The following is a 13,342-nucleotide window of genomic DNA, read 5'->3' as shown; positions in this document are numbered from 1 at the left end:
ACGTCAGAGGCTTACAAAACTTCATATTTGGGCGTTTCAGGTTGACCGAAACTTCAAAGGAACTAAAAAACACACGTCATGTGTTTGATTGCATGTGTGTGTGCTTGTTCAATCGTCAAAACAACAACAAAGACAGTACATGACATGTGTTTTGTAGTTCCTTTGAAGTTTCGGTCAACCTGAAACGCCCAAATATGAAGCTTATGTTTGATTGCATGTGTGTGTGCTCGTTCAATCGTCAAAACAACAACAAAGTCAGTACCTGAAAGGAATTCGATCGATACATAAATGTTATTTGCGTTTTTGACCAAAATATGACATTTTACACAGATCTCAACAGTCATTGTTCACCTCGACCGCTATCGCGGTCTCGGAGAACAATGACTGTCTCGATCTGTGTAAAATGTCATATTTTGGTCAAAAACGCAAATAACGTATAATATTTATGTTCAATCTCTAACAAGGCATTAATTTTGTTCATGACTTTTTTGTTTGTATTGGTTTTTGCATCTGACGAACAATTCTTTTTCAGCATCAGGAACCATGTATAATACAGAAAGGCTGATGTTGATTCTTTCATCGTTACGTGCAAAGAAGATTTTTGCGTTGTGGTTAACTTGAGAACTGACAAAAGTAAGAACACAGAAAAGAGCATTTAACATAAACACAATTGTTTTGATCAGTGACACAATGATATGTTAAAGCTTTACTTTCCATGATCTAGTAATGCTTTACTTTCCTCGCATCCTTGTTCTTATACCAATTTCATTTTGTATTGTGGCAGACACAACAACAACCACATCACACGCCAACAGTTCCGCCAAGCCCTGACCATGCTGGACATCCCCATCACCCCGGCCGAGCTGGCCGCCCTGGAGGCCAAGTTCTTCAACGACGCAGGCGTCAACTACCTGGCCTTCCTCAACGCACTGGAGCCTGTCGAGCCGCCCCAGTTCATGTACGTCAAGCGTCTGGAGGAGGTGCGGCAGACCAACGACAAGAAGGCACTGCCCGAGCTCCATGCTCAGGGCGACCTGGAGCAGATCCTGCTCAAGATCAAGACTAAGGTACATAGAGCTTTTACATTCCATCATTATTCCATTTTCACCCACACCACCCAATATACCCGCGCTCCCATATGCAAGATCACCAAAACACCCACACCACCCAATATACCCGCGCTCCCATATGCAAGATCACCAAAACACCCACACCACCCAATATACCCGCGCTCCCATATGCAGATCACCAAAACACCCGCTGTATTCAATGATACAAAATGATGCATACCTGTTTCCATTTCTATTATGTTTGAGCATTTATAATTTTGGAAAAGTGGTACATGTATAGTTGTTACTTTGTTTCAATTTTTTCAAATTTGAAATACATTTACCAGACAATTTTACCTTGCCTTGTCTTGCTTTACTTTTGACGCGCACCATGAACCATTCTCACTGGATGTGTTTTCACTGATTTAGGTGTGCAAGGAACGTGTGCGCGTTGAGGACTTCATGCGTGACTACGACAAGCTGCGCTCAGGCAAGATACTGAAGACGTCGTTCCGGCGAGCTGTCACCCTGGCACGTCTTGATCTCTACGAATCAGAACTCGCCATGATTGAGGACAAGTGAGTGTTCCTGTAATTGTATTGTATTGTATTGTATTGTATTGTATTGTATTGTTCGGTACCGTACCGCACCGCAACGCAACGCACCGCATTGCATTGTATTGTATTGTATTGTATTGTATCATATTGTTTATCTGATGCTCAGGTACCAGAGTGTGGACCCAAACTACATCGAGTACAAGCGGTTCTGCGACGAGGTGGAGTCAATCTTCGCCACCAAGCACCTGGAGAAGATGCCCCTGGAAGAGGTCGGCCTGTTCAAGCCGCCCACCGAGTGGGAGCTCAACGCCCTGTCGCCCGAAAACAACGAGAAGTTCATGCACTGCATGACCAAGATCAAGGAGAAGGTCAGTGCCAGTGAACGAGAAGAATCAGAAATAAATATTGCGGTTCCACAAAAGCTTTGGTTTTTTTTATGACACAGGATAATGGTTATTTTTGCCTAGAGGGGATACGATAATTAAGAACCAATTTGCGACACAGTCGTCTGATAAGGAAAAGCCATTCAGATTTCCAGTTCAGGTCACATGTAATTAACTTAGCGTCACTTGCTAGTCAACGCTTGACCGGGAAGCGCCAAATTTTCAGTCTGCACAAATTCTTTGGTTATTCTGGCAATTTTCAACATTTGTTCAGTTCTACATTCTAGCGTCGCGCTGCCTGACCAAGATCAAGGAGAAGGTCAATGCCAGTGAATGAGAAGAATCAGAAATGAGATTTTTACGCAAATTTACGACTCCGTAAATTCTAAAGCCCCAGCTGAAGGGTTTGAGTGTACTGTATTTGTAATATGTGAGAAACAAAGGGAAGTAAGCACTCTAGGTGCATATGGCAATAAGTGAGGTTAGGTGCATATGGCAATAAGTGAGGTTAGGTGCATATGGCAATAAGTGAGGTTAGGTGCATATGGCAATAAGTGAGGTTAGGTGCATATGGCAATAAGTGAGGTTAGGTGCATATGGCAATAAGTGAGGTTAGGTGCATATGGCAATAAGTGAGGTTAGGTGCATATGGCAATAAGTGAGGTTAGGTGCATATGGCAATAAGTGATGTTAGGTGCATATGGCAATAAGTGAGGTTAGGTGCATATGGCAATAAGTGAGGTTAGGTGCATATGGCAATAAGTGAGGTTAGGTGCATATGGCAATAAGTGAGGTTAGGTGCATATGGCAATAAGTGAGGTTAGGTGCATCAGTTATAACATTAATTCCCAGCTGTCAGTTTGAGGGTGTAAGTGTTGTCAGACTGTACAAGTTTTTTAAGTCTGGTTCCCCACTCAGATAGAGGGTATTAGACACTGAATGCAAGAGTGAGTGAGTAAATGAGCGTGTGTGTGTGTGTGTGTGAACTCAGAACTCAGAACTCAGAACTCATTTAATTGTCATAAAAACACAGTAAAGGGTTTATCAGACACGAAGTGGATATTTGTAAAGACAAGAAGAAATATCGTCCATGGAGCAGTGTGTGTGTGTGTGTGTGTGTGTGTGTGTGTGTGTGTGCGAGCGTATGTGAGTGCATGCTTGCTCAGATGTAGGCTTGTGCATTGTGGGTCCTATTCTAGAAGTACAGTAAAACCTGTCAAATAAGGACACCCTTGGGACCAGACAAAAGTGTCCTTATTCTGCACGTGTCCTCAGGTGCAAGTAAACGCGACAAGGGCTTTCTCCTGAAATAAAACAGAACGATCGATGTTAAACTGTGTTCGTATTTTCTTTTCTTCTGTGTGTGTGGTTTTGTTTTTATTGAATGTATTCTTATGGAGACTTTTCAACCACAAATATTTTTTTAAATTTTATTTCAGCTTGCTCTAACTGCAAAGCATGGAGGTCCAGCGAGAGCGGTTTATTTGTTGTCTTCATACTTGACCAACAACAAAACAATCACCTGACCAAGTTAATCAAAAAGTACAACTGTCTTCATACTTGACCAACAAATATACAATGTAATCTTACCTGAATCAGTGGACCATTGATGGCAATGTGATTCGCACGTTTGGTTGAAAACCACTCGAACACGGCGTCATTTAGCTCTTCGTATTCGGTTGTCTTCTTTGAAACCCATTTCTGGTCAGCACGTCCGTCTCCCGATTCCCACAACTTCATTATTTTTTCCCGATCGACGCTGATTTTCGAAATCTGCGTTCTCCCACACCCAAGCTCTTGTGCAGTCGTTCGGCATGATTTCCCACTTTCCAGTTGTTTGACAACATTTATCCTTTGTTCTAAAGTCAGCGCATTTCTTCCTTTTCTTGAATTTAAATTTCTTGCTGCCATCTTGTTAAACACGAATCACTCTTTCGAAGATAAGATACATACACTTTCACTTCCGTTCCGCCGAACACGTTCCACGCGTTGGATTGGCTGCCTTGGAACTCTAGCAGCCAATCAAATGCGTCGACTTATCAACTGATCGATTTATCGTCTTCTTCGTCGATCGAACTTCCCAGCTTGCTGTGGATGTCCGTATTTAGCAGGTATATGACTTATTATGGACCCAAAATACGTGTCCGCGTCCGTAATGCCGAGGTGGCCGTAACGTACAGGTGTTTTACAGTGTAAAGCAGTCCGTGCCGAGACTGACTGTCCGTATTCTGCGAGTGTCCGCTAAGTCCAGTGACCGTACACAAATATAGATTGGCGTAACATCGTAGTTCAGTCAATAAGTCTGTGTCACAGCTAGCCACATAGAATATGTCTGCAGGCTTGGTCACTAATGGTCTTAGTATAGCATTCATTACAAAACTGCATTGTGCTAAGCGCTTGTACACAATGGAAGAAAGTGTGTAATGTTCAAGCATAATTCTCTATCTTTCTTCAATGTAATTAACCATCTTCCTTCTTTTTGTGCACAGGTTCGTAAACACCGCATGCAGCTGTTCCCGCTTTTCGAAGACTACGACAAAGTGCACAATGGATCTGTGTCAAGGTCACAGTTCCGTCGTGTTCTGAGCGAGCTGCAGCTGGAAAGCATGATCAGTTATGAGGAATTGTTGTTGCTATGGCAACAATTCCAGGTGAAGATTGGAGGGAAGGACGACGTCAACTACATTGCTTTCTGCGAGATGATCTACCACATGGCTGGCTTTGAATGGCGAAAACCATAGACACTTAACTTTTACAAACACAATGAAAATTAAAAACCTGAAGACCAAATTTTGAACATTAAAGGATAAAAAGATGTTATGTATTATCCAATTCAATTTCTTCTGTTAGCATACTGTCTGTGATAACTAATAGCAAAAGTGAATGAAAAGAACAAAACTCAAAAACTAACACGTGCATTTTTGAGGGAAAGTATGTGCATGAAGAAAAGACATTCAGGAAGCAATGTTTTACATTAGGAAGCTGTCTGTTTTCATTTTTGAGGAATAGTAACATTTGTTATGGACTTTTTGAATGTTGGATACATTTCGTTACTGGACTGATATACAGAAATATGCAACTCTGTGTGCGATTAGCTGCCAGAAAATGGCTGAATTGACATACAGTTGAACCTGTCTATAACGACCATCCAAGGGACCAACCAAAAGTGGTCCTTAAATACAGGTGGGCGTTCTGGAGAGGTGAATTACAGAGGGAAGAACATCAACAGGGTTACTTTGGGGCGGTTGTAATTGGCAGGTGGTCTTTATCAAGAGGTGGTCGCCAGGGCAGGCTTGACTGTATACCATTTGTCGTCTGCTGCAGATTGATTTCATCCTTTTGCTTGGTCACATCATGACACATGTTTGTACAAATGTAATTTTGACACTTACTTTTACTTCTGAAAATGGATATGTGTATACTGTGCTTTGACAAAAAGAATCACAGAGTCAAGAATAACTCATATTCTGCAACATGTACTACAAAGAAATAAAATGAGTGTAATAAAAGCTTATTCAAAGTTTACTGTGTACATATTGTTATTTGATTTTGTAACTCCATTGCAATGATGTTGATGCTTTGATACCTCTTTGGATATGCATCAGCATACGTCAGTCTTAACATTTTCACCTTAGCTGTTCATTTTTAATCATGACACCAAAAATGAGTGGTTATAAAAGACCAAGCATTATATATTAAAGACATTGCCTTTAGAGAAAAGACGTGGCAAATGCCTTTAAGCATTATGTGTATTAATACTATTATTGACACACTTAAAACAGTATTGACCCAATTATTGTTTGTGGACACATTGACACATTTTTGTTTCTCATAATGCAGTGAGAACTCTTGAATATGCACTTATGCAGTATTATCATTTAAGTTGAGCATGTATATAATGTTATCACTGGTGTGTAGTAGACGGGTTCAGCTGCCCAAAATAAAGACAACTTGATTTTGTTCCCTAAATTTACAAATGTTTCAGGTGTTTTGTTACAATGCCAACAGACAAGTCAAAGTCTAAATAGACTGGTGTAAGAAAAAGGGAAAATGTGACAAAAACCTTGTCTTATGCAAAGAAACCTGTAAATATCACTTTTAGTCATCTAGGATTCTTCATCTGTTGATATCAACCATTGCATGCACAATATCTTTTTCTTACAATTGCAAGAATAAACATTTCTACTTTTTGTTTTAACACTGAAGTAGAAATATGAATACCTATCATGTGAAAATGTGTCAGTTATCAATTTGGTTTTATCTTTGAAGAATTTGTGTGATGTTCACATTTAGTGAATTTTTTTTTCTGAATGTGTATACCAGAAGTTGGCCAATAAATCTTTTTACAACACTCTGCAGTTCTGCTTGTTTGCCTACAAGTAGAAAAAATCAGAGACTGCAAGTCTGTTTTGATTGCGTTTTCTAAAATTGGTTTTGGCATGATCAGCGGAATTTTTAGTAAAAAGAACAAACTTTATTTTATTATGTTCTTGTCTCAAGTCATTTAGAGAGGTACATTGTAGCAAAAGATTCAGAGATTTTTTTCATGAACTTCACGTATTTTCATTCCTGGGATTTCAATTTGTTGTTGTTGCGTTTGCTCTCCACTTTAAAATGATTCTTGGAAGTCGATCAGCTACAGAGCAACCCCCCTTTTCATCTGAGAAAATCGGTGCTTAAATAGGAGGGATTAATTTTACAGAGGTTATGAACAAGGTCTGAGAAAACAAGGTCTTAAAAAAGTAGTGAGTCTTGAATTGGGGGGTCTTAATTAGTAAAATGCTACCCTCTCCAATATACCAACACACAGTGCACGCACACATACACAGTCTTTGGTGGCAGTGGCCTCGATCGTGCACACAGACACACCCATGCACAGAGGTATGCTGTGGATGGAAAACGCACACACACACCAACCAGTGTAGCCAACCGCCCAGCATGTGGGCGGTAAATGAAAACGACTGAGGAGAGGTTACACGCACACATGCCTATGTTATAGGTGCACCATTGCTGCGAATATAAATATCGCATGGAAGATAGTATAAGTCACGCCTGCACGTACACAGACACGCACACACACACACACACACACACACACACACACACAGAGTCTCTGCGATACGCATACAACACCAAGAAAGTGCTGGTTCAAGTCGACCACCACACACTGCAATGTGATACGTTTACTGATGATAGAACCCGCCTTGTCTCGAAGGTCTTGAGACCGAGTCAGTGCACACTCAGCGGCTACCGACTACCGTGGAGCCCCTCTTCTAACACCCCCTACCCTCCGAGCCAATCCATCAGTCTCCGACGCTCCCCTCCCCCCACCCCCTCTTTCTTTTCAGAACTTGCCTTTGCAGATTTGCTGTTCATAATCTCTGTAAATTTGCCTGTTTATAAAGACTCCCGCTTTTCCATAATGTATAATGAAGTTTTGAAAGGAGGGTTCCCCTGTCCTGGTACAAAGCTTTGCTGAAGGGCCACTCGGACACTGGCAACTGACCAAATTCATCCTTCCGTGACAAGATAAATTTGCATTTGACCTTGATCTCGACCAGACGGCCAAGCTGGCACGCTGCCTATGACTAAGTGTGTCACTTGTGAACCCAGTAGTCTGGGATGAAGATGAGAGAGAGAGAGAGAGAGAGAGATGATGTGCAGGGTTTGTCGACTTTCTTACCTGACCCACGCCCTGCGGATCGTGGAACGCCTAGTTATGTCCACCGCAGGAGCGACACACTTTTATGTCCCCCGCAAGACCAGCCACATGGTAGGTGTCTCCAAATCAAAGTAGATACAGGGGCGGATCAGTTCATTTTATACGGGGGGGGGTTTCCAAAAGTATATTGTGAAGTTATGGGTGTGAAAGCGCCGAGCCGACGGCGCGAAGCGCCTAGCTTGCTAGGGGGGTCCGGGGGCATGCTCCCCCGGAAAATTTTGTAAAAAAGGATGCAACATGGTGCAATCTGGCGCATTCTGAGGATGACCATTACCAGTTTCAGGCAGCAGATTTTGTCACTGATTAATACCCCCAAAATTGAAACTCAACCCAAAAAAACACAATTTTTTTTTTGTTTTTTTGGCTGGGGGGGGGGGGGGGTCCGGAAACCCCAGAACCCCCCCCCCCCTCGTCCGCCCCTGAGATAACCAGACTTTCTTGTATTGAAGTTTATATCATACTGACCGGTACTTTTTTTTTGCATTGGATCAGCCAGTTTTCTTACCATTTTATACTTTCGTGAAGAAATTTCACCAAGACAGGTCAGAAATACTGTTCCCCACGTTAAAAATGATAAAATAACACAAATCACGGTCAACAGCAGGGCTTAAATCTTCTTGCTTGTCAAAGTCTAACTACTTGTGGATACTGCTTTCCATTTTTAAGTTTCAGCTTAGCTTATAGTTTACTCACGATGGGTACAAAGATCAACAGTGAAATTTGACGGGGTAAGATCCCCCGCAGCTTGGTCGATTTGCCTACCACACCCCATGCACCGCAACACTAGGGTAAGATCCCCCGCCGTTATATTTATCAGAAAAAAAATCGCATACAGCTATGGTTTTCGTCTAAATCCACTATTTATGGATGTGATTGGCATCTGACATCTTCAGATGTAGGCCTACTCCAACATTTGGTACGAGCAATGACACCGATCAACCATTGTTTTAGTGTGTGTGTGTGTGTGTGTCAGTGTGTGTGTGTGAAATTATTGCACATAAATATGTCCACTTCACACAGGAAGCTGTGAGGTTGTTCCTTTTTGCTTTGAGTCCAGAGGGATACTATTACAGTCATGCAAGACTTTAGAGGATGAGGAGATCCGTTTGTAGGGGAAGGGCTCCTAATATGGACCACTTTTTGTTTCATGCTGATAACTAGCTTGTTTTCTTGCGAAGAAGTTTCATTTTGTGTTTGGTAGTCCTTCTCTATTAGGTTAACCGTTGAGCCGAATTAGAGGAAAATAGCTTTGATAGACATTCAGCAAAAATTAAATACAGAAAAATTCACAAATTCACAAATGGCGCCTAATATGGACCAGTGAAGCGGCCTTCACAAATCACTGTAAAAAGCCTCCAATACTTCAACATAACACGATACAACTTAGTGTGCAAGTCAGACTAATTAAAATATGCTTTAAATTGATCTTTTTCAGGTTGATGAGAGCACTATTTGAAGCACATCAGGAAAGTAAAGAAGCTTATCAAAAACAGAGTGAAAAAAAGTAAAATTATCAACTTCCACGAAAAGAAGACTATTTGTTATATTTTTTTGAAATCTCGAGGGCTAGTTATAGATTATTTCCAGCAAGCTTCTTAATGAATGAATGAAAATAGCCTTTAGCTTTTATTTTCTTCGATTTGTTGAAGGTGGTCCATATTAGGGGACTCACACATACTTTGCGATTTTGCTATTATTTTTTGTTTGCAGTAGAAACACTGCTAAAATGTAACAAATACGGTGTTAACCGGCTGTCATATATATCCATTTTTGTGTGATAAAAGCTTTGGCTGTTGACAGAAACGAGTTCGTTTTAGGCGGCAAATTTAGAGTGAACGCTGCCAAAAATGAAAAAAAGCGAAAAAGCCTAACGGTTTTGAGGTTTGTGTTTCTGCAACTGTTTTGACATGTGCAAGTTATCCAGAGAGGGTGAATACAGCGAATGAAATTGTTTTGAGCGCTCTAGCGCCGTTAGTTTGTCAGAACAGGAGGTGGTCCATATTAGGAGCCGGTCCATATTAGAAGCCTTTCCCCTACTTTAAGGACTGTGCTTTTTAACAGAGCAGATGAAAATAAAATAAACACACTCAACTCTGTCTCTTTTTACCTTCAGTCAAGTAATGTACGTACGTATGTGTGCCTGTGTGTGTGTATGTCTGTCTTCTTCTTCTTCTGCGTTAGTGGGCTGAAACTCCCACGTACACTCGTGTTTTTGCACGAGTGGATTTTTACGTGTATGACCGGCGTTTTTGGCAGCCATGCGGCCGCTTTCGGAGGAAGCATGCTGGGTATTTTCGTGTTTCTATAACCCACCGACCTCTAACATGGATTCATGTAAAGGATCTTTTTCGTGCGCACTTGGTCTTGTGCTTGCATGTACCATAGACCTGTATTAGATAGATAGGAAACTCCTTCACTTCGCGGCCGGCGAGGATGGTCGCCTACCGCAGGAAAAGGTAACTGCGTATGCCACGAACTGTCCGCGGTAGTGAAATACCGTCCCTTGCAGAGCTCTTCTCTGCCGGAGATACAATTTAACCGATTCTGTTCGGCTTCCTGTTTACATTTTAGCGCTTCTTGCGGGATAAAGGATGTCGACAAAAGAGGATTTTCTGAAGTGGGACGACTTGCCACTGGAGTACATTTTTGGAGAATTTACGGAGGATGATGTGGAGTCGAGTGAAAGCGGTTCCGAACCTGAAAGTGACGAAATCGCAAGCGAAACGGTTCTTCCGCCTCCTGCAAAGCGTCAACGTTCGTCTGCGAAGAATTTCAAGTGTCCCGATTGCACCAACAGTTACGGTAATAGCGGTTATGCCTCTATCAGCGGTTTCAGAAGACATGTCACCAAGAAGCACAACAAGCCACATTTGAAAGGTAAGACTCCATATAGTCTATATCTGCGCGTGTGTGGTTCATAATTATGATCTGAAACACCTACCCTAATAAAATAAAAATGTAAGTTATTATAGTATTACATGGAATACCAACATATCAATCACAGTAAAACCGTGTTATCAGTGGACCTTGAAGCCCAACAGATTAATGCATCTCCTGAAAGCAGTGAAGTAGGAATTTGTGAATGGGGATTTCTGTTATAGTAGACATCTGTTTGGGAACCTGCATACTTACAGAACATGTTCATTTTACTTTTTACATGATGAGCAGTAAACATGAATTGTGCTGTGTATCCTGATGTTGAAATTTACCTGACTGCATTCATTAAGTTGTATGTTATCATTCTCTGTTTCAGTCAGTGAGCATTGAATTGACAACGGTGACGCCCAGTCTGATGCAGTTGCAGTTTTAGACGGACTGGTTAAGGGAGACTGCTGTGACGCTGAGAGGAACACCCGCCTAAGCAATGCAACCTTCAGAGACCTGCTTATCAACGCTATTAAAAGGATTGAAGAGGATGCCTATATTAATATATCTTCAGAGAAATCATCTCTTACTGCCATAGCGGCAAGTATCGTCTCAAGAGATGGCAATGTGGATGAGATGATGAAACATTTAAGACTTTATAAGCTTCACTCATGCGTCAATAATAAAGATGCAGGGTGCACAGATGTGGACAAGGTACCATGAACTTATGAATGATATTCCTTAGGTTCAGGACTGAAGGTATTCATGTACACAGTTACTTTATGCAGCATGTGCATCTGGTAGACATAGCTTGAATCAGTATTCAGATGGCTAGCATGTTTTGGATATATTTGGCAGTCCATACTTTCCTCTTTCCTCATTACTTTCAGTGTATGGGTACAGGTGAACTGATGTGTGGAGTGCAAGCACTTATATTTGGGAACTGAACTGGTTATGTTGTCCTGTCAAACTCTGTGAAAAGTCCAGAAGCAGAATAATGGTTTTCTTTTCCATTGTCATGTGCATTTTTTTGGTACTGCAAATATTCTGATGCTTGTGTGAATTTTAAACTGTGCTCATATGCATAGTGACGTATATTTCATTCATTGTGACTGCATTCATCTGCCTGCTCTTTGGTTTTTTGTGTGTGAATAAATTAGTTTCCTGTCATACAATGTCATCAAGTTTTGGTATGACGGTGATGATGCGTGCTTTCTTTTCTATCACCTCTCCCTATTTTAGTGGGTTTTTTGTTTTGTTGCATACACAATAAATAAGAACAAAGCAAAGAATCAAAAGTTTTCTGAGTAATTTTTATTAAACACAACACCTGTCATCAGTTAAACATCAAGCTCAGCAACAAAAAGGTCAAGGCGGCTGCATACAAGGCACTAGTACGACCCATCCTAGAGTATGCCAGCCCAGTATGGGACCCACACACCGCTGAAGACAGTGCCTCTCTCGAAAAGGTCCAAAGAAGAGCAGCCAGATGGGTGTCGCATCGCTTCCGCCAGACCTCCAGCGTCAACAACATGCTCGAAGACCTTGAGTGGCCTACGCTTGAGAGCAGACGGAGGCGAGCGAGACTAACAACCTTCTACAAAGTCCACCACGACCTTGTCGCAGTGAAGAGCAACCACGCACCAAAAACAAGCCCACCCAAGTCCACGACCAGGCAGACCCACACTCTATCCTACGAAATTCCCCACTCTAGGACAGCCTACAGGCAGAAAACATTCTTCCCACGCACCATTCCAGAGTGGAACCGCCTGCCTGTAGAAACTGCCACAGCGCCATCCCTGGCATATCCTTTCAGGCCAGGTTGGCAACTCTCCACTGACCCATCATCCCCCCCCCCCCCACCCCCAACCTCCCCCCCCCCCCCCCCCCGAACTTCACCCCTGACCAAGCATTAGACCGGAACCACCATCACCCAAGCGTAGCAGATTCATCACCATGCTGATGTTGGCTACCTATCACTAAGAAGAGAAGAAGAAGTAAATCTTTCAAATCTTCGGTTCCTGATGAATCGGGATCAACAGTTAGCTCCGCACACAGCAGTCCAGGGCAGTCCTCAATCAGAAAATCACCCCACTCCCTAGGTTCTGCTGGAGCATCCTCGTCAAGCTTGAAAAATAAAAAGGAAATATAAACGGTAATTTAATTAACTTGATATTTCCAACAACAAGTACAGAAGTAGCCTTGGAAATGTCACGGTGTGTCAACTGATTCCGTTCATCCACCGGATGTTTCCGTTCATCCGCAGGATGTGTCCGTTCATACAGCCTCATTTTCGTCACTTGCTTCGGGAAAAACGTTGTGGTAAGTCGTGTGGGCAGCGCGCTTGTGTGATATTGAAAGAATAAGGTAGCGAAATGGTTGGGCTATGTGTACGATAAGTACCAAGGTGCTAGTGAATCCTAATAATAACACACGCGGGCCGAACGTGGCAAAATTGCCTGATTTTTTAACATTTTCTTGTTTTTCTCGCTCTGTTATCGAATCTGACCCCTGATTTGCACATGATCACCAAAACCATTGCCTGTTACGACATTTCGCTTGAACAGAAGTTTATAGAAACCCATGGCTTTTGTACAATCACTTGTCTTTTGAAAACATGTAGATTCCGTTCATACCCCATGTTTCCGTTCGTACAAAAGTGCATGTTTCCCTTCGTACGAAAAGCGTTTCCGTTCATACACATTCGTTAGATCAGAGTGAAACAGGCCCCCACTACAAGTTCTGTGTATTCCAATCGTCTTCACA

At 42.1% G+C, this 13,342-nt stretch overlaps 1 protein-coding gene and 1 long non-coding RNA gene across 3 annotated transcripts in view; both read left to right on the top strand.

The window, feature by feature from the left end:
* Positions 1–6,340, top strand: part of LOC138957902 (uncharacterized) — a 38,166-nt gene extending 31,826 nt beyond the window's left edge. For both annotated transcript variants that reach the window (XM_070328941.1, XM_070328946.1), the window contains exons 13-16: positions 785–1,067; positions 1,479–1,627; positions 1,773–1,974; positions 4,479–6,340. In XM_070328941.1, coding sequence (XP_070185042.1) covers positions 785–1,067; positions 1,479–1,627; positions 1,773–1,974; positions 4,479–4,730 — 886 coding nt within the window. In that variant the 3' untranslated portion in view covers positions 4,731–6,340. The remainder of the gene's footprint in view (positions 1–784; positions 1,068–1,478; positions 1,628–1,772; positions 1,975–4,478) is intronic.
* A 3,923-nt stretch (positions 6,341–10,263) lies between these two features.
* Positions 10,264–11,756, top strand: LOC138955622 (uncharacterized). The gene is made up of 2 exons (XR_011452309.1): positions 10,264–10,588; positions 10,965–11,756. It is a non-coding gene; the product is annotated as an uncharacterized lncRNA (long non-coding RNA).
* The last annotated feature ends 1,586 nt before the right edge of the window (positions 11,757–13,342 follow it).

This window comes from Littorina saxatilis, linkage group LG2 (genome assembly GCF_037325665.1).
Source record: "Littorina saxatilis isolate snail1 linkage group LG2, US_GU_Lsax_2.0, whole genome shotgun sequence".
NCBI lineage: Eukaryota > Metazoa > Mollusca > Gastropoda > Littorinimorpha > Littorinidae > Littorina > Littorina saxatilis.
This window is presented reverse-complemented; position numbering and strand designations above follow the sequence as displayed.